The following is a 25,237-nucleotide window of genomic DNA, read 5'->3' as shown; positions in this document are numbered from 1 at the left end:
GGAGTTTGGTCTTTGACACTTTGAGTCCCTGTAGACTAAGGAAATTTAATAATTTAATACTTTCTTGCCCTGCTAACAAGAGATCATCTACATATTGCACTAGTACCACTTCTGGACTGCGCTCATATACCTGCAGAATTTGTTCTAAAGCTTGCCCGAACAAGTTAGGTGACTCCGTAAATCCCTGGGGAAGCACAGTCCATTGCAATTGTTGTTTTCTATGCGTATCTGGGTCCTCCCACTCAAAGGCAAAATAGTCTCGGCTCTCTTCATCAAGCGGGCGAGCCCAAAAGGCATCCTTTAAATCTATAACACTATACCATTGATCATACGGACCTAATTGACTCAGGAGGGTATACGGGTTAGCCACTACAGGGAATCGACTCACGGTTCTTTTACTCACCTCCCTCAGGCCATGTACTAGTCTCCATTTTCCATCTTTCTTTCGGGTAAAATGGGGGTATTAAAGGGAGGCATGCAGGGCTCGAGTAGGCCTTTTTCTAGTAATCTTTCTATTTCTGGTTTTAATCCCCTTCGGCCCTCTTTGGATACTGGATATTGTTTTTCACGAATGGGTATTTCTGGACTAGAAATTTTAACCTTAAAGGGTGTTATGTCCAGCTTCCCTACTGAGTCTTCTGTATACCATACTTCAGGATTAATTTTATTTTCATCTTCCACCCTGAGAGGACATAATCTTATCCGAATTTCTTTCCCCGTTACTTCTAAATTAACACCCAATTCAATTATTAAATCCCATCCCAAGAGATTATATTCAGCTTCAGGAACTAAAAGTAAATTTCCCATTCCTATTTTGGAATCGGTTTCAATAACTACTCCTTTTCTAACAGGGACCCGAAATGGCTCTCCCTTTGCCCCAATTACTTGCATAGTGTCGGAAGATATCTCACATCCCTTGGGTAAAGTTTGTATGGTAGATCGTTCTGCTCCAGAATCTACAAGAAACCACTTTCAGTTTTATCAAGGGCTCCGTTCCTTTTTGGGTCCCCAGCAAAAAGAGCCCCTGACACCCCTATTCCGCTTTAAACATTTTCTCATCCGCCATTTTCTTCCTACAGTTCCGCTTTATGTCCCCTTTCTTCCACAATAAAAGCATTCTATCGGCTCACCCCGTTCCATTGCAGTCTCGTCATTAAGGGGTCTTGCCTTAGGACTAGGCCCCTTATACTGTGCCCTTCGGTCTCTGGATTTCCATTGCTGCTGGGCTGTACCTTCTCTGACTGCTGCAGCCATCATTCGTACAGTCCTCCGCTCTTTCTCATCCTCTCTCCTAACATACGCTTTCTGAGCTTCCCTCAATAGTTCATCTAACCCACGATTTTCCCAATCTCCTAATTTTTATAGCTTTTTCCTAATATCTATCCAAGATCTAGCTACAAATTGTGTTTTTAACAGCGCCTCTCCCACAGCGGTACTAGGGTCTAACCCCGAATACAATTGTAAGTTTTTTTGAGCCGTTCCAACCACTCTGTAGGTGTTTCATCTTTCTTTTGGTGTTCACTAAATACCTTGCCAATGTTCTGACCCCTTGGAACAGACTCTCTAATGCCTTGGACTAATATAGTCCATAGGTCTTGCATATGACCCCTATGTAATGGATCCTGATTGTTCCAGTCAGGTCTTTGCAGCGGCCATTTTGTGTCGGCTGCAGGACCTTGCTGGTGCTGTTCATCCCAAATCTGCATACCGGCCCTACGGATCATTCCCCTCTCTTCTGCAGTGAACAATATTCCTGTTATCGATTGCAGCTCGTCCCACATGTATATGTTGGGCCCTAAAAATTGGTCAACCCGCTCCGCTACCACCAACGGGTCTTCTAGCAAACTCCCCATTTCCTTTTTAAAATCTCTAACACCCCCGGAATTAAGAGGTACCGCCACATATCCCATTCCCGCCTGAGGCCCTCCCATTGCGATCTCTCGCAGCAGATATAGTTGCCCTGGTGTTTGCTGTTGCTGTTGCCCAGTCTTGCTACGCGTGACAGGCCCCGTGGACTGGTTATCATCCGAACCCTCTGGGTTCGGTGCCGAAGGGGTGGACTAGGGACTGGGCTAGGAACTGGTACCGGGGGTGGCGGTGGTGGTACATAAGGTGGGGGTGTCATCGGGATCTCTTCCTCATGCCGCTTATTTCTCTGGCGGCCATGTTTATCACCCCCCTTTTCTTTTAACAGGTATAGATTAACCCTAGTCTCTGATCTTATCCATAAGAACGCATATTCGCTTTCTTCTGAACTAAAAGGCTCCTTTGAATTAACATAAATGTTTAAAGCCTGACAGATCCAGTCCTCAAATGATCCGAAAACTGGCCACTATAGGTGGTCTCTACGGATCTCTTTACCACCCCAAACTTCCATATGTGAAAAATGCAGTTGTGATTCGTGCTAAGATGTTTAATGTTTACAGATATAACCAACTGAGGCACGGGCTCTGAACCTGGAAAAAGGTGGTTAAGTTCTATGTAAAAAGTTATGAAACTTGCTTATGAAGTTATATTGACAGAGGGAACTAACATTTTAAGGGTTAACTAAACATATAATGGGTGCCTACTAACGAACTAACACTTTAAGGCTTAGCCACGCAATAAATGCTTAGTTTAGAGCTTTCTGTTAAGAAGAACAGAACCCCATTGAATGCCAAGATAAGAAGTTTTACTGCACCTAGCTGTAAACTTGAGGAGACAAGATAATGAAGATTTACAGCAAAAGGGGGCGCCAGTCTGGTTTCATTCAACTTGGCAGCTTGGGTCCCAGTCAATTCAACATAATGAGCCAAAGGTAAAAAGTTCACTGTGACGAAGCTGAAGGAGCCTTCATCCAAAGACCCCCAAAGACCCCTCCTCCAATTCACCAAGTGGCACTGCGCAGGCGCAACAGGGGAGGGTCTATGGAAATGGTTATCTGAGACTCATTTTAATCAGAAGTGGGGAAAGGTTAGGAATATGTATAGGCGTTCCTGGGGTCATTATGAATATGTAATACCTTACAGTATTTAAGCACACTTCTTATTGTTTAAAGGTGCGCGTGTTGGGTGGAGTGAATCCCCCGCGCACCCAGCGCTGTTTTGCTTATGCTCTAATGAACACGTTTTTATGGAATACAAGGCATTGGATTAAATGTTGTTTATCCATAGAAAAAGTGTAAGTTATTTATTTCAGAAGCACCAGGTGATTTACTTGGACACCACTGTCATTCCTTCATCTCTAAAATTTCATTCAGATTAATGCACAGGTGCTATGAGACTTTTTTTTTTCTTCTTCTTTTTTTCCCTAGAGGGCACTTGAAGTGAGGTTGTTCCTTATGGAATGCGTTGTCCACGTCAGCACAATTAACTGACCATAAGAGTGGGATTGATTAACCTGTTGTCACTCCTGTCTCCTATTGCCATGGTGTGTCCTGACTGGTATACATGTCCACGCATCTGTCTTGTGGTAACAGTTATGTGGTTTATATGTAGGATAAGGGTGTAAACAATAAATCTTGTCATCTTCAGCTGGCTCCTGGAGGGCACGGGTGAAGCCTCACTTTGGCCCGGTAAGGAAGTTGCTCAGGCCTGGGAGAAGGCCCCAGTTTTGATGCACAGATCTGCCTGCCCGCTTCTGTACCCTAACAGCTGTGCGTGTGCCTACGGAAAAGAGAGGGGCTCAAGGTTTGGGGTGAGAGGCGGGAGCTCACTGGAGTCAGCTAAAGAGCAGGGCGCCATGACCGCCCCTTCCCACCCGCCCGAACCTGGAGCTGCTCGGCCAGCAGGCCGGGCCGCCGCCGTCACCGCCCGCCCTTTATCCGGCGGCGTTGCCAGGCGACGGGCAGAGCCGCGGCGGGCGGGGCGGTGTTTGGAGCTGTCTCAGGTCCGGCCGGTGCGCTCAGGCGCTGCCAGGCGGGATCCAGAGGCCGCCGCCATGCCGAGGAAGGGCAGCGGCCGCCGGGCGGCGGGGCGGCGCGGCGTGTTGCAGGTAAGCGGCGGCAGCGCCCGGGCGGGGGTCGCTGTCCCTGGGCTCGGGGAGCGGTGGCGTTTGTGTGCCAACAGGTTTCAGCGACTGCGAGTAACGTGCTGTCAAAGACAACAACGGCAAACAAAGGCGATTTGCGCTCCAAATGAGGTTTACTGTTGTGTGGACACGGGAAGCTGCTCCCTGTGCGTAACGTCGCCCTAAGACGGGAACGGCCTGAGCTCCCCGTCCTGACAGCCCCGCAAACGGGGCTCTGGCCGAGCGCCGGCAGGTGCCTCGGGCACAGCACAAACCCCGCGTTCAAGTCGAAAAGCCTGCTCTCAAGCCCGCAGTCATCTGTGGCTCTGGGTCTGGAGACACTGCTGCATTTCATAATGTATTTTTAATATGTAAGTGAGGCCAGTTGTTTTCAGAAGCCATGTAACCGCCGCGCGTCCGTGATGCTGTGCAGCAGAGCATCCAGCATACCAGTGGTGGCTTCTGTGAAGTTCTTCCATTGTTTTGGACCTGCCACCTGCTGCAAGTTCTTGTCCCACAGCAGTGGGTGAAGCGGCAGCCCCTGCTCACCCGCTCTGACACCGGGACTGTGCAGACCCTTCTGTTGTGCTCTTGCCCATCAGAACATATAACAGGGGGGTGAAAAAGTGTCACACGATGTGTCACATGATGACACAACGTCGTTATTGCAAAAAATGGAAGGGGACTGTAAGGTATGTTTCTTACGGAGAAGAAATAGAAATTAATACTTGGAGGGATTTTTTAACACAGAAAAATTGGGGAAATGATGATAGAGTGAAAACGCTCCATTTTACTTATCCTTCACAATAATTTTCAGTTAAACGGGTTAATCTCTTGCTCAGTTTTACTTATGTATGTGTGGGAAGGAGGAATTAGTGCTGAACTTGAAGAAGTGAATCTTCCGTGTAAAAGTTATTTGTGAAACCGTTTCAGGGTGAGCGACAAAAAGCACCCTCTGCTCATGCAGAGGGAGAGCAAGCAGCCGAATACTCAGATGACTTTGAGAGTGACAAAGATGGCACATTAAACGGTAAGAGAGAATTAAGTATTTTTCTTAAGGTTCTTCCCCTATTTTAAGTCATTACTAGATCACAGAGAATCTTAGTGAGTCAATATGATTTAGTGTTCCAAGATTTCATATTTTAACAACTTCTAAATCATTTGGTCCTCCTCTTCCAAGTTAGGAGCAGAATCCCAGTGGAATCAGTGGTGGTGAAACCTGCTAGGCCAGACACAGTCAGTGCTGTTTCCTACAGTTGTGATGCCCAGTTTTACTCCTTGGCCATATTGCTTCTCTACACCTGGCTGAGACAGTAGCGCACAGTACTGTGAGTGAAAGTGGACATGGGCAGAAAGGAAGCGCTGTTGTCATCTTACTGTTTTCCCAGTCTGGACAACGAGCGAATCAGGGCTGCGGGACACGCTGCAGAGCGTTCTTGCCTGGCAGTGTACACAAACCAGGAGCAAGCTCGAGCTGGCTGGTTTTTTTTAGGCCAGGATGCATTTGATATTTGCTAATGTTAAGTTTAACGAGATTGGCCGAATGGCTCTTCTTCCTCCTTATTTGGTGCTGCATGTTAAGGGAAATAGGAATCTTAAATCTCATACTGTATTTTTAAAAGGACTACTTCTGTGTCCTGTTTTTCATTCAAATCCGAAACATCTTTTGAAAGTTTGTGGGATGCTTTCATTTCCCTTTGCTGAAAAGATTTTTAAAAAAGCTCCTCCTGCATTAAATATGTTACTCAATTGTCATGGCATTCTTTTGTCATCTTCCTGAAGCATTTGAACTCTGAAATAAAATCAATTAGAAGATAAAACTATTCTTGTTAAACATGTGAATCTTAGCATTGGAGCAGGTATCTTCTTTGAGTATCTTCTAGTAGATTTCAGATGGGACAGAAATGAACAGAATAGAGGGGGAGGATGGATTCTGGTAACGAAAGGTGCCTAGCTTTGTTCTTGTTGACTTGCTTCCACCTCTCATGGCCTTGGAGACGTAGGTGTTTAAAAGGGTTTTAAATTGCATGACAGATAAGAATTAACTATGAGGATTTGAAGTATTTTCTTTGGATTTGGTCCACGGAAACAGATGACAGGAAAGGAAGTAGAATAAAGATCTAGTTTGGTGGCTTTGCATAGATCAGAGGTGTAGAAAGAGAAGTGCTCAGAACCTTGAAGTCACAAGAGTGTTATACAAAAAATTCTTTTAAATAATAGATGTAGTTTCTGTGTCCCCTTTTTTCCACTTCTCTCAAATGGAAGTTGATAATGTGCTGTTTTCAGGTATTGCAAAAGAATTTAACGGAAGGACTTCAGGTGCTGAAAGCACTAAGAAGTTGGTTGCTGTTGCCAGTCCTCTCTCAGATGAGTATGCTTCGCAAAAAGCAGCAGATTTGGAAAAAGAAGCTGCTGATGACTCGACTTTATCCTTCCATGAGAAGAAGCTTCCACAAACAATGCTTTTAGAAAGTGAAAATATACAGGATGACAGAAAAGATGGTGAAGAAGAGTGTGTGGGAAGTCAAAATGAGGATGATAACAGGAAAAATAATCAAGAGTGTTCAGCTCCTGAAGAAGCACCATGTGGTAATGGTGAAAGTGAGCACTGTAATGACTTGCCTATACGTGAACTACAGAAAAAAAGAAATCAAGAGAGAAACAAAGCAATACCAAAGCCACAGGAGCGCAAAACAAGAAATGCTTCAGCATCAGGTGAAAAGAAAGCATTTGAATGTTGTTGCTCCTACTTGCTTAGCCATATTACAATATTTTAAAGTATTGTAATTTGGGTTATTTTCTGGCTTAAGTATTGGATGCTTTTTCTTGCAGGGAATTTATTCAATATCCTTCTAAAAAGACATGTTTTGATAAGCTTCGGCTGCCAGGGGGTGGACTGAACCAGTGTGGGCCAAGTAGCCGGAGGCTGCTATTTGCCTTTTCCTTTCAGGAGATGAAAAACAGTTGTTTGAGTACTAAAAGTCCAGTTGTCCATCAGTGCATATCCATGGAAGGTGTGGGACAGCTACAGAGTTGCCTCCTCTGTAGATGTATAGCACAGAAAGCCATATGCACACAGTGTCCACAGCATCTGTGTACCTTTTAATGGAAAGGTCCTTCAACAGGCACCCCTTCTCTGTGACCACTGAAGTTGGACCGTAGTGTTTGTGAATATCATGGTCAAGTCGTGATGCTGTAGTGTAATAGAATGTCAGAAAATGAGCTGTAACCAAAACATTTATGAACAGTAGAGTTCTTATCATCACAAAGTTAAAACTTAAAATTATCTTTGGCTTTGAAGATTCTGAGTCGTTTTGGATGTATAGTCAAAACATGTAAAAAAAGAACTTTAATGTTTCATTGTAATAATAGCTAGCTCAGTTTTCATGTGCGAAGCAGAACTTGGAATTCTGCTAATTGACTTTGCTTTTGCAAATTTACGATGTCAAAAGACTTCATATTTTTTATCTGCTTCCTAGTAAGACAATGATTTGTCCTGTTTCATGTTGAGATAAATTTATGACTGGTCATTACCTGTGATGGAAGATTACAGCTTTGAAATTGCTAGAGCGTGGTTAGTGATATTGGCTCCTTTTTTCTTCCCACATGGTGGCACCAAAGTACTAGATACGTGCCTGTGCAGCTGGGCATTGCAGATGCCTCCCTTTCATGGCCAGGATGCCTATGTAGTTTTAAACTGGCAGAAAAAAGTTGAAGTACTCCTTTTCTTCGTGGGACTCTTAAGTAGTACAGTGATACTGACGTATTGCCTTCAGTAGTCAGCCATTGTAAACGTTCTTTTCTTAGATAAATTGATCTCTGTCCAACAGAGGAGGTGACTGTGCAGAGATTCATCAGCTTTTTCTGCTCCATTGATTTTTTCTTGTGATTTACTGCATGGAAAAACTGTCAGTGCACTTGTAGGAATACTGTTGTGACCCCGTAGCTCTCTAAACTTCACAGTAATGATATAATTAGACTTTATGCAGCTGAGTGTGTCGATGGGCCTGGGCATTCTCACATTTCTTGTGACAGATTTGTATGAACTAGGACTTGATAAGAAATGCTTCCATTGGCAACGTGCAGAATTAGATACACATTTCTTTGTGGATTGGCATTCATAAAGAAGAAGGCAGGTAGAAAGCTGTTGTGTGGCTTGATCTTGTTGGTGGCAGGGCAGGGGGGTGAAAACATGAAGACAGGATTACCAAATAGGAGGAGGGTGAGGAGCCAGAGGATAGGAATCTGTAAGAAACTGTTGCATGGTGGTTCTGCTGCCCAGTGATGGCCCTGGGGAGGGAACAGAGACATCACTGAAAAAGCTAGAAATAGACTGAAAGCCCTCCTCTTTGACTGCGTTTCTTATGGTGTCTCCTCCCACCCAAGGCTGTTCTGTTCTGCGGTGTGTGGGGAGAAGCAATTTTCGCTCTGTGTCTTCTCTAGTAGACAAAGGGACAAGCAGATTAGCAAAAAGTTTTTCTTACAACAATGCTGTATGAGATCTCTTCTATATTTATGAAAACTCTAATTGTAGATAAGCTCTTGAGTGCAGTTTCAGTATATACACAGAGATAATAAATTGTCTATTTAGAGATTAAATTAGAAGCTTTAAAACTTTCATTGACCTTCCTGAAAAAGTGGCCGTAACTCTTTATATAAACTCTCTGTATTGAAGAAAGCTGTACTATTATTTAAATAGCTCATTTAACTGAAACGTTAGTTAATTGACTCCAACTTGACAAAATAGTATTCCAGACTAGAATGTCTTTAACTAGGCATAACTGAAACTCTAATATTTATTTTCATTTGAGAATATTCAAATTCTTTTGTTAGATGGATGTTCTAAACCATTACCTCAGCCAAGAAGTATTTTGAGAAAAAGTGGTCCTGTGGAAGACAATGAAGGAAAGACAAGGTCTAGAAAAGGATTTTCAGCACCATCATCTCTAACTACTCTGAATACACAAGCCGTGCCCATGAAAAAATTGATTGTTGAAAGCCCTGGTCCTGAAGTAAGAGAGTGTTCATTTTCTTTCCGCCCCGCCCCCCCCCCCCTCCCCCATCTGCAGTAGACATTTTTGAAACTAACTTCTATTTAGTTGACAAAATTTGCTGGAAGAAAAGGTGTGAAAAAATGTCTTTGCCAGTAGCATTCTTATTATGAGAGGCAGATAAGAGAACATAAGTAGAAACAGGATTTTATGATGTTTTGCACCTTTATGTGCTGATTGATTTTATTTCTCCAAATGTGAAACAAGAATTATATTTCTCCTAGAGAGTTTCGAACAAGTATTCCATCGAAGTATCGTAAAGTCAAATTATTCTGATTCGTTCTTAATCACTCACTTGTTTATTTGTCACTTTCTGATCTAAGGGTCCATGGCTAGAAAGTACTTCACCACCGTTTTCCACTAATTTTACTTCCCACAATGAAAGATCTGGAGACTCCAGTTCAATGATATGTGGAGAAGCACCACCTGCAAAAGGTAGAACTTAGATACCTACAACTGGATAAATGTTAACGTTTTTACTTTAGTAGTATCTAATGGTCAGGTACAAGTCTTCTTAAAAATCAGTGGCCTCCTTAATTTCCTTTCTGCTCTCTTTTAGTATCTTTCTCATGCCCTTGTATTTCTTCCTGTTCTGTTTTTGAGAGTGGCCCAGCCTCGTTCTTGCAGTTATGTCCAAATATAGTATCATCCCAGGTATTCAGAAATTTGGCCCTGGAGGCATCCTAGGAATGGAGAGGAAGGGATAAAAATTTGATAATTTGGTTTTTGTACTTCAACTTACGTCAAGTGAATGCATCATCTAAGCATCTTTGAGACTTAAAACAAGTAATTTTAATTTCATTTCCCCTTACCCAGTCAACGTGACTAGGGTAAATTTCAATTCTTCCTGTACCTTTTCCACAAGGTTTAATATAAACTAGGTAGCACTTCTCTGTATATTTTTTTTGTATTTGTTAATCCTTAACTGTTCTTAGGGGATGTGCAGACCCGTTATGAAATATCAAATCTATGGGCTTCTCAGCAGTATCCATTGAACTTTATTTTCTGAGTCTCCCTTCTAAGACTGGTTACAAAAAATGTATAGACCCCAGCTTGAAAAGCACTGGAATAGGCTGTTAGACACCCTTTTATATTTGCTAAGAGAATCATGCTGGTGGGTGATTTGCTGTGTGCAGGACTGTAGCAGGTAACGTAGACTGGCAGATGCAGCAAGAAGAATGCTGTATGGCATATATAATGTCCTTACACTGCAGCTTAGTAAGATAAAAGAAACGACTTGGCTTGAAGAATATTTTGCAGAAATGTAAACAGAAGTTGAAAACTCTGGCAATGTACTGAGAAATAAATAACAAATATGTGGGAGATTTGAGTGATTTTCTTGAAGTTAACGGACATTGCATGGAATTGAACTGAACGGGCCTCTGAGGCCTATGTATTCAGCAAGAGAGCAAGAGTCGAGCAGCCTACGTGTCTTACGTGACTTTATCCAACCTTGGGTAAAACAAAAGAAAGACTGTCTAGTGAAGAAAAGAGTCAGCAAGTCAGCTATAATATAGATACATTTTGTTTAATATTAGAGCTTATGTAAGAATTGTATAATCCCATCACCAATTAGTTTGTGGCGCGTGAACAGCAGCTATTGACCAATTACAAGCAGCCTTCTGATACATGGACAGCACGTGGCCAGGTCAAAAAGATATTTAAGGAGAGTTATAACAAGTAATAAACGGCTTCGCTTAAATTCATATTGGATTGTGTGGAGTCCATGATTCTTCGCCCTCGCACAAATATGCTTAGATCTCTGTTTAATTTAAGTTCCTATAGTTTGTTGATACCTTGGATCAGAAAATTTGTTTGGTATAGCTTGATGGGTTTAGGCATCGTTAGCGAAACAATGTCTAAGGAGAGTTTGTATGGGGAAAAGGATATGAGCATTAGTCCACTGGAATGGTTAGATTCTCCAAGTGCAGGGACAGCATAAGATGAAGAGAATGATCAAGGTGATGTTGTCGGGACAAAGGAGGATGTAGAAACAACAATGGTACGGAGTCTGCAACAAAAGTGGAGGAAAAGAGACTGGAAAATAGTGTTTAAAAATGATACTGAAGTGTGCAGGGGTAGGAATTTCAAGCAGATTGATCAAACATATAGCTTGAACTGTCAAGACAGGAACCAACAATAGTAATACTTACAGGCTTTATGTGGCATTTTTCAGCGCACCATGGGAAGGTTAGTATTTTGTATCCATTTTGCAAACAGAGCTATTTTGGTTTGCAAATGAAGTTCTGGGAAGTTCATACTATAAAGTGCTCATCCTCAGCAGTAAATCTGCTGCTCCAGTGTCCTGTGCACTAAGTGCTGCAGTTGTGCAGTACCTGATGCCTACAGTTATGTACAGCTGTACTATCTCATAAGCATAAAGTAAAATATGAAAGTTTACATATCAACAGAGGATAGAAAATGGTTCATATATATTCAGAATTCTCCTTGTGACCTCAAACTTACCTTCATCACTGTAAATCTAGGTTAAGTTTCATAGGTTGTCACCATTGATATTCCTTTCTTCAAGTAACTTGGAATTAATCTGTCATGCACAATTTATACTTCTTTTAAGTATCAGAAGATTATGGAAGACCGTAATTTGGAATTTACCATGGCCTCTTTTGGTTTGTATCTGAATTGTTTTGCAAATGTAGGTCTCTGCATTAATGGCAGTTCAGATTTGATAAAATGTTTTTAAGTATTGCTAATAAAGTGTTTCATAAATGACAATTTCACCACCTAGGCATGCATTTACATGGAAGTGATGCTTTGTTTAAATCTTTCCATTATTTCCTTGTGTGTCCTGCATCCCTGAAGGACACCGTACAATGAAAGTAGTTTTTGTTACCCCAATTGTTGTACAGACTTCATTGGTAGTTTGCTAGATACCAGAAGAGAAGGTTCTTGCTTTGATTGCAATGGCTCTTGCTTTTGGTTTCTGCACTAGGACCATGTTTGGGTGGTGAGGCAGACGGGAAGTTTTCTCTTTGCTGTGCTCACACATTCTGTAACATTTGTTAAAACTCCAGTTGATACTCCAGTCTTATGTGTAAATACAGTACAATCGTATCAGGTTTAATAATACGTTTCATAAACAGATGTTTTTAGAAATAACAATACTGAGAAATGATGAAATTTTGTTAATGTGTCCTCCCAATCCTTTTTCTCCCCTTAGATCACGGTCAGAAGACCAGCACCAGTGACTTGGAAGTAGAGGACAATAGTGGAAAATCCCACTCTGTGACAGAAGTAATGAAGACCACAGTGTATGAGAAAACGAAGGAATTAGAGAAGTCAACAGATGACAGTTCAGATGAAATGGTGAAAATAGCGGAAGGGCAAATAGTACCTGATACAACACAGAAGGCATCAGTGAATGATCAGTCTGAGCATGGGGAGGCAAAGAGCACGTCAAAGAACTCTGTCAAGGTATTATTTTTATGCAGTTGTACCATTGTTTAGAATAATGTCCTAGAAACGTGGTGAAAAGTTTGGTAAAGTTACTGTTGATAACGTAAATGTGTAGAACTCTTGTTTGTAAAGCTGACAATTTATCTCTGGCTTCTAGAGGTGAGGCTCTTACAAAGTTGGCATAGTTTTATGGAAGATGTGGGGAATCCCTTTTACACAAATAATTTAAAGCAGATAGAGGTATTGAAATGTGCATTTTCCAATCTTAATGAATTACCCTTATCCAAGGGAAAATGTCAGATCTCTATTGTGAGGTTAGCTGAACTGCAGTGAGCAGTGTATGTTGGCAGAGGATGCAATCCATGATGTGACTTGATTAATGGGTAAGATACAAAGCACTTTATGCTTTATCCTAAGAAAGAAAATATGTAGATATACATAACTGTTGAAGCTTAATATCAAAACCAGTTTAAAAAGTGTTGATATAATAACAGGGAAGCCCACTGCCCAGCTGAGTTATTTTTATTCTTTTGTATTTCTGAACTATAGACTATATTTTTAAATAATATAAAGAAGCATTTCTAGGTGCCATTCCAAAAAGATAGAAGCATTTTGAAACCTTGGTTGGTTGGTTGGTTTGGTGGTTTTTGTTTATTTATTTGTTTGGGTTTTTTTTTGCTTTCTTACCCTATACTCTATTCTTTCTATATTAGAGTGTCTTTCTTGCATTTTTTTCTGACATCATAGAATCATAGAATATCTCACGTTGGAAGAGACCTAGAATGAGTCCAACTCCCAACATCCTTGTTAGCTTATAAAAATCTGTTTCATCCTGATGTAGTTCTGTTGCTTCAGAGACTCTATAATTTCACTTTTCCTCTGTGTTTCTTAGAAAACAAGTGAAACAAGGGAGAGAGCTCTACAAAATGTGAAAGTTTCTGTATCTGAGAGGTAAGAGAAAGATGCCATGTGTAACAGTCTGCAGAGCATAAGATGTGTGTAAATGCCCTGACAATGCTGCTTCACTCTCATTTTCTGTCAGCATTGTCTTCACTGCTGACAACCTTTGCCCATCTGTGGAAAACAGTTTAGTAGATGTGGCCTGTTCTTAGAACCCCTGCTCTGGGTTAGATTCAGACCAGATTCCAAGTCTTTTGCCTGTGTGTATGATGAGTGTGTGCTGCTGGAGCCACCAATGAAGCCAGTCTGTGATGTCTGTACAGGTTTTAAGCTGTTTTGTAGATGAAAGTATAAGGAATTTATAAACTCTCTTGCTCTGAATATGTTGAATGGTGGCTTGTCTAGCCCTCAGAAGAAAACAGGCTTCTTCAGCCTTTCTTTTTCCCCTGTCCCCAGCCAAGTTCATGTAAAAACAGAATCACAGTAATTTTGGTATACACTGGAGTAGAAGGAACGCTGCTTGGTACCAGCTACAATAAATGGAAAGGTTATAACTATGTTTGTGTCTTGGTGTTTTTATAGGTGTTTGTCTTCTGCACACTTAAAGAAAAAGGTGAAAGCTGTTGCTTCAGCTACAACTGTTTCATCTCAATATCTGGGAACACTAAAGGTGTTGGAGAATAAATGCATGCGGAAGAACAGTACAGAATTTGACAAAGCAGATAGTCTACGAGCAGCCGTTTTCCAGGTAGATCTTAAAAACAAACAAATAAAAAATGAACAAAATAACCAACAAACAAAACTATGCATATAAAAGTCCTGTTGTAGGAGTCAACACCTCTTGTTTTCTTGAAGTCAGTATTTCTGAGTAGATTCTTTGCATGTGCTTACAGGTGTAGTAATCCTTTTATTCATATTGGTATATGGTTTTAATACTTGTTATGGTTCTAGAACAAAATTTAGAACCTCAAGTTCATATTTCTATTGTCTCCATAGTTTTTAAGTTAAAATAGGTTTCATTTATGATACTTGTATCTTTAGGCAGCATACCAAATATATAATTAAACCTTGAAAATTTAAGCCTGATTCTGCAAATAGCTCATAAAACTTTATGGATGCCTGAAGTCTCGCTCTTCCCAGTTGGATTTTATTCTGTTTAATTCTAGGTATTTGCGAGAGAGACAAGAAAAGTAAATAATATTGCTATATACCAAGTAATAAGGATTTTTATTCCATTCTTCTTTTCCATTTTCTTAATGCTTACATTTTCTGGTGTTTTTTTTAAAGATCATTATGACTTTTCATATTTTGTAGCTGTGATTTTAGAACCTTAGTTTTCTAAATGGGGTGGTTATTTAAGTAGCACATGGAAAAATTAAGAGTAATGTTGATGTTCGCTATATTGGTGCTGGTCTGGTAACATTTAGTTGTTTTAACAGAACTTTTTTTGTTATACCTTAAAAAGACTTCAAAAGTATAAATGTCTTCTAATGGTTCTTACAGAATTGGTTGGAAAAGAAAAGGGCTGCTTTACTGCAATCAAAGAGAATTGAAAAGGAGAAAGCTGAAAATCTAAAGAACAATATTGAAAAGGTTTGTTTATATTCTTGTTTAAAAAGAAGTTGAGAAACTATAATTCTCTGAAGTTTGCTTACCTGTGCTTTCTACCTAAATACATCACTCTGCTGTTCAAAGGCATCTGGTTTTCTCTAAGTAGCACAAGATGATTTGAAACAATAGAAGGCTTGTCCCACTTGTTATGGTTTCTGTAAAGGGTTTGTGGCTGATGCTTCCCTACACATTTATGTAACGTATGTCAAAAGTGTGCTTCTTAGATTAGTGTTCAGGTTTTTTTACAAGGACCCTGGGATGCTCAGCCCTTCAGGTGTTAAGTATTGATTTGTCATCTGTCAGAAGATGTTGAGAGATGCCTGTCTTCAGAGGACTGTATTTTAAATAGTACCATACACCATTCTTACATTTGGCTTTTAAGTATTTAATACGTTTTGCTTCTAAGCATTCAACATGTATTTCATATTTATCTACACGTTTTGCAGGAGTGGTTTGTCTCATTTGATTAAGTTAAATTAAAAATGAGCATAGAAAAAAACACTTTATAGTTCAAATTTAATTTTGGATATTACTTGCAATGTTGTCTGCAAATAAATTTCCATTTCTTTATTGCTCCATCTAATCCTGCATTTGACAATGAGTTTAAAGCATACTATTTCAATTATAGTTTTATATTTAATTGTATTTAAATGTACACTGTTCTTTTCAATCTAGAAAGAAGCTGTTAAAAGAGAGGAAGCAAATGCAGCTTTTGAAGCCTGGAAAAAAAAGAAAGCAATAGAAGCAAAGAAGTTACGTGAAAAAAAGAAGCTTGAGGAACTTAAGGAAAAAAAAGCAACAGAACAGAACAAGGAGAAAGCAGAAGCAGCACAGAAGGTGATGTGAAATATGTATATAAATGTGCATTGGATATGGTTCAGGAGATTATTGAGAATGATTTTGAATAATCCAGCAAGAGGTGGAAACAAACTAGATTCTAAACATGGTTAATTTTTCGAAGGGAGTTCATATTAGATTCTGTTCTGTTGAAGTGTGTAATGTTTACATTTGTACACAAACAGGCATTTTTCTGTATTTGAATTCTATTAACTGAACATAAAATAAACTCCATATAAATATATTAGCAATGAGCTATTACTTATTGGCAAAAATAATTTATTCTTTTTCGGTATAGTGATACCCACTTCTGAGCAATGCTACAAACAGATATTCCAAAATTAGAATGTAAAGAAATCACCAAAATAGTGATACAGAATAAGCAAGTGGAGTATTGACAAAAAGCTGAGGGTTAAGATTTCTAAAGAATCTGTGCTTTTCTTTAGGCATTTGAAAAATGGAAAGAAAGAAAAGCGGAATATTTAAGAGAGCAAAGCAGAAAGGAAAAACAGTCTGAAAGAATCAGGAAGAAGAAAGAAGAGGAACTGGTTGCAGAGAAGAAGAGAGACAGCATGTCAGCAGTTGAAAAATGGTGCTACTCCACTGGGCTTTGGAATGTCATAGTTTCCCAAATCTTTGTTTATAAATGAAATAGGTGGTTTGTGAGTGCTTGATGTGCTTCTAATTGAGACATAATGGCATGCTAACGATCGGGCTCTTCAGTCCTAAAGGAGAACAGATAGGACAATGAGAACAAGCTGTACAGCTTCTTTCACCTTAGTAACTTCAATGTTTCCTCCCCAAAAGGCTACTGACTAAGCCCAGGCAGAGATACTGCAACTAAGCAGTAAAATTTATTGAGTATTGTAATGTCTTCTGTGATTAGTCTCATGTTTCACTATTAAACCATAGGAAGGAAGGTAAATCTTTATCTTAAAGTTGTGTGGAATACAATGTATGAAAGTAGATGTATTCAGAAGCAAATGAGATGTGTCTGCTGGCTAAATTATTTGTTAGGTTTACAAGCTGAGAATTTTCACAGACTATGTCCAACTTACTACCCACAGAAGGTTTGAATCTGACTTTTTAAATGATACCAAATAAGAACAAAAGAAGTACAGAAAAGCTGAAGCCATAATAGATAGAATAGTAGGTTCATTTATACCCTGGTGATATAATACATGAAGATGGACTTTGAAGATCTTGAATATATATTCTAGGTATATTATAAAATGCGTAAAATATCTCGATTGAATTTACTTCATCAGTCACAGATGCAGCATCTTACATGATGATTTCCCGTTCTTCCCTCTCGCTATACAGGAATGAAAAAAAGGAAGAATATATGAAAAAGAAGAAAGTGGAAAAAATCCTAGAGAACAGAAAGCAAGAAATACAACAGGCAGAGAAGGAAGAAAAAGATAAAAAGGCAGTAGAAGAATATGACAGATGGCTGGTATTTTATTTTTTTACACTTTGTCAAAACCAAAAAGATTAATGTAGTAATGAGTGTGAACACTCATTGTGTGTATTGTAATACTCAGGTTTTTTCATGCTGTTATGAGAGGCCAGATGATGGCAGCATTACCTTGCTGCTCCCCAAAAATTCTTGAGCAAAATGATGATAAAATATGGTGGACTTACTATTTAGCATACATGGAAAATATATTCTCCTTACCTGCATGTTGTAGAGTTTTGAATTTCATAGTTAGTATTCGTTTTTTGACATTCCATGTCAGGAGCAAACATCTCTGAAGGGCCAACTCACCGTAGCACAAAACGTACAAAGCCGAGGAGCATCTCCAGCTGCAACTGTGAGTGCATATACATTCAAGGAAGCATTTAAAGTGGAGACTTGTATACCTTAAAATTGATGAAAGCACTTGTAGTGGAGTTTGAGGTTATTTCAGTTTACTAGGAGGAGTGGAACTCTGCTCACAATTATATTTCTTCGTACAACAGTGTGCTTCAGTTACAGTTATTAAGCATTAAATTAATATAGTACTGTAGTTCCAACGCTAAGGCAGTTTTTATTTCTGCCTTGCTATGTAAAGAGAAGAGAGATCAGTAATATTATTAGCATATGTTATTTTCTTAAGGGTGTGTGACTTACTAATTTAAGAAAATACTGTGCTCTTCATCCTTACCCTATGATACCTTCATTCATCAGACTGACTTCCAAGGTTTTCTTAGTTTGAGACTGTATCTTGTGTTGTCTGTCTTCCTTTCTGGCATGTATCCTGAACATGTGGTCTCTGTTGCCATTTATAAGAATAGGATCTTGCAACTCAGCTGGGTTAAGGTCCTTACAGGGATTCATTTGTACTGTCAGTAGCTTAAAAATAATTGTTTCCAGAGTCTGAAGTGGGCTCTTTTTTTTTTTTTCTTTTTTTTTTTTTTTGGGGGGGGGGGGCGGGGCGGGACATGCAGGAGGGTGGATGAGAACTGAGGAAGACAGATGTGTGGGTGTGGGACAGATTTTAAAAGGACAATCATCCTTTACTTGGCTATCTTAGAAATATGCAGCTATATAAAACAGCAAGAACCTGCATATTTTCCCTTCACTTTCTTTTCAAGCCTTTTTAGTCTTAGGTTTAAGTCTTTTAAGGTCTTATTTGGTCTGGTCCACTGTTGGAATACCTCTGATTTCTGTAATCATTGGTAGGAAGCATCTTCTCTGGTCCCCTTTGTCCAGTGATATCCAGCTCAGTTGTGTGAAATTATTAATGTCTGATCTTACATTATTTCTTGCACAATCAGTGTTCCTAGTTCCAAAGGAAAGAAGTACTATACTTTGAGTAGCAGCTAATGCTCTGCCCCAGTAAGCTCCACTTACTGAAACTATTGTCAATTAGCATGGTTTACCAAAGCATGAATGTTACCTCTCATTGTACCTTTGACTTCCTTGCTGTCTTGGACTCTGTACAGAGGGAAATGAAATCTGCTGCCTAGCACAGGCTCCCCTGTTCAAATTGTGTAAAAATTCCCAAGGTCATCACTTCAGTGGGATTATTAACAAGTTGTAGTAGTTGGATGAATGACCAGATCTAAATGGATGTGCATGTGCCTCCATGAGAGGAGCACTTTGAAAAACAAGCAGGTGTTGGAGGATGTGATAGATACTGAGTTGGTTGGCAGAGTTACCTCTAACATTACCACATTTTCGGTGTCTATGTGCAAGTTTTGACCGATGTGTCTCATGCCCAGTCTTCACATTTTTACTTTCTGAAATTGTGTTGGTTTTTGTAGCTAACACACCTTTGTTTGAGAAAGCATATCAGGCAGTGGCTCTGTCGTCATGTTTGGCCAGTGTATTATTTCACTTTGTGTAGTAAAAGAGAAAATACCTTCAGTGAACTGCAGGACAGAAACACCTGGAAAGTTGTCAATCTGTTATCACGGGAACTGAGATGATATCTGCCTACAGGTAGATAAACAGGCATCAAATCTGAGAGGGCAGAATTGTGGAAGTCTTTAGGTGTGTTATATCAGCTAAGAGGATTTTTGTTAGAAGGGCAATACAATACGAGTCATATAGTGCGTAGCATTTTAATATGTTTTCGTTAACATTCAACAGAAATAAATGTATAAATTCATCCTCAGCTTTCCTGAAACAGGTGTTGACCGTAGTAAAACAGACATAAAAATGTCCTTGTAGTTCTTCTAAAATATAAGAAACATTCTGGTTTTATGTTAATAAAAATTCTGTTACTTGTGCTTTTAGAGGTTATTGTGTGAATGTTTGATAACATAAGTGCATAGAGAAGATTACTTTTTAATCATGAAAATAAATGCCTTGAAAAAGGCTATTAACTCTTGTAAAATACTAACATAAAAAGGATAATCTTGAGCTGAGATACTTTAGTATTGCTGAGGAAGTTTAAGCTTCTGATTTTTTTGATTCTTTCATAGTATTTTCCTCTTGCTACTTACCAAGCACTCTTCAAGCCAATCTAGATGTTATGCTTGATAAATGGTCATATTGTACTTCATACATACTGCTAGTGTCTGACACTCATCATTGACATGCACCTACTCTGAGGAGTAGAATGTGGAAAAGAATCACATAGAAAGTTTATAACAACAAACCAGTTTAGTTTGTGTTATTTTTGAGATTGTGACCTTGATATCTGTTTTCTGTAGAGAAAAGCAAGTATCCTAGATGTGTTATGTTCTTCATTTTATGTGGTAAGCATTAAACTAGTACGAGTTGATGAGAAGTAAGGCGGCTCTCAAATAATTCTTGAAGATCAACATAGTATGATTAAATACTGTAGAAGTTAGAAATTTTACCTTGAGGTTGAGCATATTCAACAGCTATTTTTGGCATTCTAAAGCTGTTTAAAAGCATGAGAAAATTATGTACTAGATGAGTCTCATGGATTTGTTGGTTTCTGAATTAGAAATAGCTGACATGAGTTATTCATTTCATGTGGTTTAGTAAGATCTATCTGAGAATACTTTCTATATTGGAATTTTAATCTCCTAGCACTGTAATATGTTAGAAATAGGGCTGTTATTGTTATTCCTGTTAAACATTGTAAGGCTTCTGTGCTATCTAAAATTAAATTATTATGTGGCAGTCATACTGCTAAAAAATGTGATCTTCCTAAATTTTGTAAGTGAAAAATGTATTCATCTTAGTAGGCTATTGAGTAGGAAACTTGCACAGAGAAATCAAGCTGTTCAGTCGAGTTGATCTAGTGTCTGACAAGCTACAGTTACTGTTTTCATCTTTCACTATTTCTGTTACTCTTCTGTTAGTGCAAATAACATCTTGTCTATTATTTTAGGGAAGATTTATATCACTTGTGACTTGCGAGAATGTGAACTGTAGTTAGGACTAGAACATAAGGGCAGGGAAGAAGTCAGTAAGTCTTCATGTCAAATTTAATCTTTTAAAAACCAGTTAAATTAACTCAAGCTTCTTCTCTTGGCACTGGGATTCATTCATGAAAATTGGATCTTCAAACCCAAATATTAAAAACTGAGACGTGATTAAAAAATCCAAAGCAACTTTTATTTCCTTCCTCGGTGGGTGTCTGCTTTATCTTTGGTTTGGGTTTTTCATAAATGAGTCTGTTGTTCAACATGTATTGAGAGCGCTTTATAAATATAAAATATGCACATTTCTTTGTAACATGACTTCTCCAGTAATTGCCAATACTGCAAAGTAATTGTCCAATAAGTCCTATTTTTAATGAGTTTTCAACTACCTGTCCTGATGTGTCTTTGCATGTCAAATACAGATTCTAAGATTTGTAGAATATGATTACATTTTTGTAAAAATAAGTTGGCTGGGTATGTGCAAATACTTCATAACAGGAACATGAATCATCTATGTGTTCCATTACAGAGCACATTCTTCCCTAGCTTATCTGCACTGCTTGCACATATCTTGTTGTCTTTTTTTGAAAAATACCACTGATAATGCGGACTCCTTTCCCCTCAGGGTACGTACCAGTTCCTTTCAAAAATTCCTGAAAAAACATCTTGAAGTTGTTCTAAAGACCCAAAGCCCCTAGCTGTGTTCGTCCGAGGAAGATCTCTGTGGAGGGAGAAAGAAAGCGAAAGTGTAGGATGCCAGTGAAGAGTCAGAATCTTCCAGTTCTAGAAGCCCACTTTGTCTCAGTTACTCCGTATAACCCAGAAAGATACAGTTTGTACAGAGAGAGAATATTTTTTTCTTATCCTAACTGTGATGAACTTTTGCATCGCTTGTTTTATAAAGGACATTATTTCTCCATACAAACCTTGTCTTGCTTTTAATCAGCCTTGCTAGTAACAACATGAAATAATTGTGTGTTTATTTAGCAACACCAGACATTCTGAACTGAATTGGATCTTCAGATTTATGTTAAAGACCTAAAGGGCACAGATTAAAATCATACTGAAAGGGTTGATATTTCAGTGCATGTTATGCTTGTTTGAGTTTTTGTACATAGCACAGGTATAGCTAGCATGTGTACAGTTTGGCTACTGCCTACATGTAAAACAAAACTTCCACTCGAGCTCTCTTTTTTACAATAACACTTCTACCCCCATTTACCAGCCTACTCCCTTAGCCGCTGTTACCTCAATATTTCTCTTGTCACCCATAAATAACAGACAAACACTGCTAGGATATTGGGAACTTGCAGGATATAGAGTGTCCCTCCGAGGATTGAATCATGGGTTGTCTGAGAGTGCCAGCTGTCTGACAGCCGTCTTCAAGGAGCAATACTTCCACTGCAGTGCAGTCCATACATGTGAAAATATGAAAATTTTTGGTGCTTCAAAATTCTGGCTGATGGGCTGCAAAAGAGGAAAGGACCAAGGTTGGATTCGGCAGAATTGATGTGGTTTTAAGGCTGCAGATCCACATTGCATCTTTACTGCAAATGGTGTGTATGCCAGTTGTTGGTCCTAGGAATTAAGTCACTGTTCATGTGCCAGAAAGCCAGCTGCTCAAGGACCTTTTATCCAGCTGTCCAGGGGGGCACTGTAAATTCTGCAAATTATTTTTGAATGACAAGTCTCTTGAAAATCATTAGATAATCAGGCACAGAATATTGCAAGTATCTTGCTTATCGTTCATCATCCTAACTGCCCATTGCTGTTTGAAACAATAGAAAATCCCAGAACGTTGCAGCATTTATAAGTTAGTACATGGCAAGTGTGATTTACTAAGTACAGAGAGTTAGAAAGGTGCATCAATGTTTTCACATAATGAGAACGACATAGTTAGCATTGTGAATTAGGTATCCTCTTAAAAAAAATAAGTAATTGAGACTAATTATATACAAGACAAATATAGTACCTAATTCACTCGGCTTTCTGCTCATCTTTTGGTTTAGATAGTGCACAAAACCAGCCCATCCTAGAGACAGGAACCTTAATCATAAATGACATTAAATGTACAACCTCTTCTGTTGTGCTGTGCAATGTGTGTGACTGAATCCCTACGAGGGATGCACTAAGCTCCAAAAGGCAAATCTCCATTGCGTGTTAACTTTTCATTTTATACAAGAAAGGTATAACATAATTGTAATGTTTCTGTTGGTGGATTTGTTTTTTTTGGGTTTTTGTTTGTTTGCTTTTTGGTGTTTGTTTGACACATCTTTTTATCCTCAGGAGAAGAAAGAGAGGAAAGAGCAGCTTGATAAGAAGCAAAAGAAGATGCATGCTGTCCATGGGGATGAAGCGCCTTCTCCCTGGAGTCCACCTGGCAAAGTCACGTATTCAAGGAATTAATGAGCAGCCTATTGCCTTCTGTGAGAAACGATGATCTACAAAGTTCTGATGATGACTAACCTCTATTTCAATAACAGCTGATTTTCACTGAATCCATAATAGTTATTGCATCCTTTCTTTTTGTTTTATTTTCTCTCTGAAGTTTAAATAGATCAGTTGTCCCTTTCCATTGCTTTAGAAAATTGACTAAGTTTTATAATTCCACATTTAACTTAGTTTTGCTAAATCCTGTGTTACTTTGTCCCTTTTTAGTGAAAGTGTATATTCAAGATACAGAATGCTGGATTCTGGCATTGTTTTTTTTCACCCAGTAAGTAGCAGAATGGTTATTTTGCAGTTGCTAGGCCACACTCCTGAGGAGTTAAGTCTGGAGGAAATGCTTTGTGAAGGGGGGACGGTGGGTAAGCAGGTGTTGGCTCTCTTAGAATCATAGAATCATTTTGATTGGAAGAGACCCTCAGGATCATCGAGTCCAGCCATAATCTAACCTAACTCTAGCACTAAACCATGTCCATAAGAACCTCGTCTAAACACCTTTTAAACACTTACAAGGATGGTGACTGTGCAGCCTGTTCTAGTGCCTGACAACCCTTTCCATGAAGAATTTTTTCCTGACATCCAATCTAAACCTCCCCTGGTGCAACTTGAGGCCATTTCCTCTTGTCCTATCACTTGCTGCTTTGGAGAAGAGACCAACACTATCTTGCAGTGATAGAAGACAAAAGGCTGAGCAGAATGGTAGAGGAACATCATTTTCATACATGAAGAGACAAGCTACAGAGAACACAATTCTTAGGTTATATTACATTATGAAATATAAAAATAGCTTCAAAATTAAAACTGCATCAAGCAGAAACAGGATTTTGTGGGGCCAAAACCAGTCAGCCGTGTGATGTTGCAAAAGAATTAAACTGGAATCCATATAATGTAAAACGATCCAGGACTAAGTAAGTTTCTAGCTATTAATTCTATTTAAGATCTTAATATACATTCCCTAAATTTCCTGCTTCCTACAGGAGACACCAGGTTTGGAGGCATATTTTTCAGTTCACACAAAATCTTACATAAAAACTGCAAGGGCAGAAGGGTGGTACTTGTATGAGGCAACCGTAGACACTAATTTATTTTTTTTTTAATTGAATTTAAAGGCTTGTGTGGTTGTTTTTACACGAACAAGTAAATCCTTCCCAAACGTTTTCATCATTGCTAATGAGCCAGTTGCTGTAGTATTATGTTTTTTTTATTGGTGGCTATTTGCCGTACTATTTTGCAAACAATGGCAAGACTGTGTATCTTTAGAGATCTTCAGATCTCTTGTTTGCCTCCTGTCTAAACTCAAGCTATTACTTACGTTTGCTTTTTCTTATTTGGATCTTAATAATCACTCCAAATCAGATTTGCTCCTCAAGTGTATATTCTTAAAAAAAAACCCAAACAAAACTAAAACAACATCACCCACCAAGAAGTAAAAATACCAGAGTCATAAATGTGTTTTGTCAAATGGGAATCTTGTTCCTGTCTAGACTGACAGCCTCCTTGAAAAGTCAAAGGAGCATTTGAGAAGTAGACTTCCCTTTTTCACTCAAGTCCTGTGCTGTTCATAAACCACTGAGATACTCATTAATTCTGCATTTCATGTAACACTGGAGCATCTTCTCATAAAAGAAAAAGCATCAGACCGGCAGCCAGATGAATTTCTGTAGTTTCCTGATGTTTCTTGATCTTTTTTTTATGTTTTAGTGAGAGCCACTGAAGATTTAGAAGCATTTGTTTTAGCCATAACTGTTTCTATTACCAGAATGCTGAGAGGTGAAATTTATTGCTGGTGTGTATGTAAACATGAAATAAGAAGGATACCCATTCCATTTCATGGTTGAATATGGTCCTGTTCATTATTGTTCGTATGAACTCAATTCTCTGAATTCCTTATCCTTTTGCAAAGTTTATGACAGACAGAAGCAGGTGCTAGAAAGCAAAGAGATAAGATGTATTTGCTAGAGCAGTAGGTACTGGTCTAGTTACTATCATTAACCTAATTTCTGTCTATAAAAAGTGTAGAGGAAGGTTTGTAAGATGTACAGTATTTCTGTTGCATATGATCTATTGACAGTGTCAAGAAGTATTTGCTCATCTTGAGAACAGTGGTGAGGTTTCACTAGTAGTTGGGCTGGATTTGTGTACAGTCAAATCATCAGAAAGATCAG

At 39.0% G+C, this 25,237-nt stretch overlaps 1 protein-coding gene across 1 annotated transcript in view; it reads left to right on the top strand.

Moving 5' to 3' along the window:
• Positions 1-23,104, top strand: part of MAP9 (microtubule associated protein 9) — a 33,676-nt gene extending 10,572 nt beyond the window's left edge. Inside the window, exons 4-15 of the mRNA XM_082052170.1 lie at positions 4,921-5,017; positions 6,274-6,702; positions 8,794-8,999; positions 9,362-9,473; positions 12,217-12,470; positions 13,345-13,403; positions 13,935-14,100; positions 14,856-14,945; positions 15,639-15,800; positions 16,247-16,392; positions 17,124-17,256; positions 22,914-23,104. Of these exons, the coding sequence (XP_081908296.1) occupies positions 4,921-5,017; positions 6,274-6,702; positions 8,794-8,999; positions 9,362-9,473; positions 12,217-12,470; positions 13,345-13,403; positions 13,935-14,100; positions 14,856-14,945; positions 15,639-15,800; positions 16,247-16,392; positions 17,124-17,256; positions 22,914-23,033 (1,974 nt within the window). The 3' untranslated portion in view covers positions 23,034-23,104. The remainder of the gene's footprint in view (positions 1-4,920; positions 5,018-6,273; positions 6,703-8,793; positions 9,000-9,361; positions 9,474-12,216; positions 12,471-13,344; positions 13,404-13,934; positions 14,101-14,855; positions 14,946-15,638; positions 15,801-16,246; positions 16,393-17,123; positions 17,257-22,913) is intronic.
• The last annotated feature ends 2,133 nt before the right edge of the window (positions 23,105-25,237 follow it).

Source organism: Streptopelia decaocto (genome assembly GCF_964273445.1).
Source record: "Streptopelia decaocto genome assembly, chromosome: 4".
NCBI lineage: Eukaryota > Metazoa > Chordata > Aves > Columbiformes > Columbidae > Streptopelia > Streptopelia decaocto.
The sequence above is the reverse complement of the archived record's forward strand: the minus strand, read 5'-3'. Positions and strand labels throughout refer to the sequence as shown.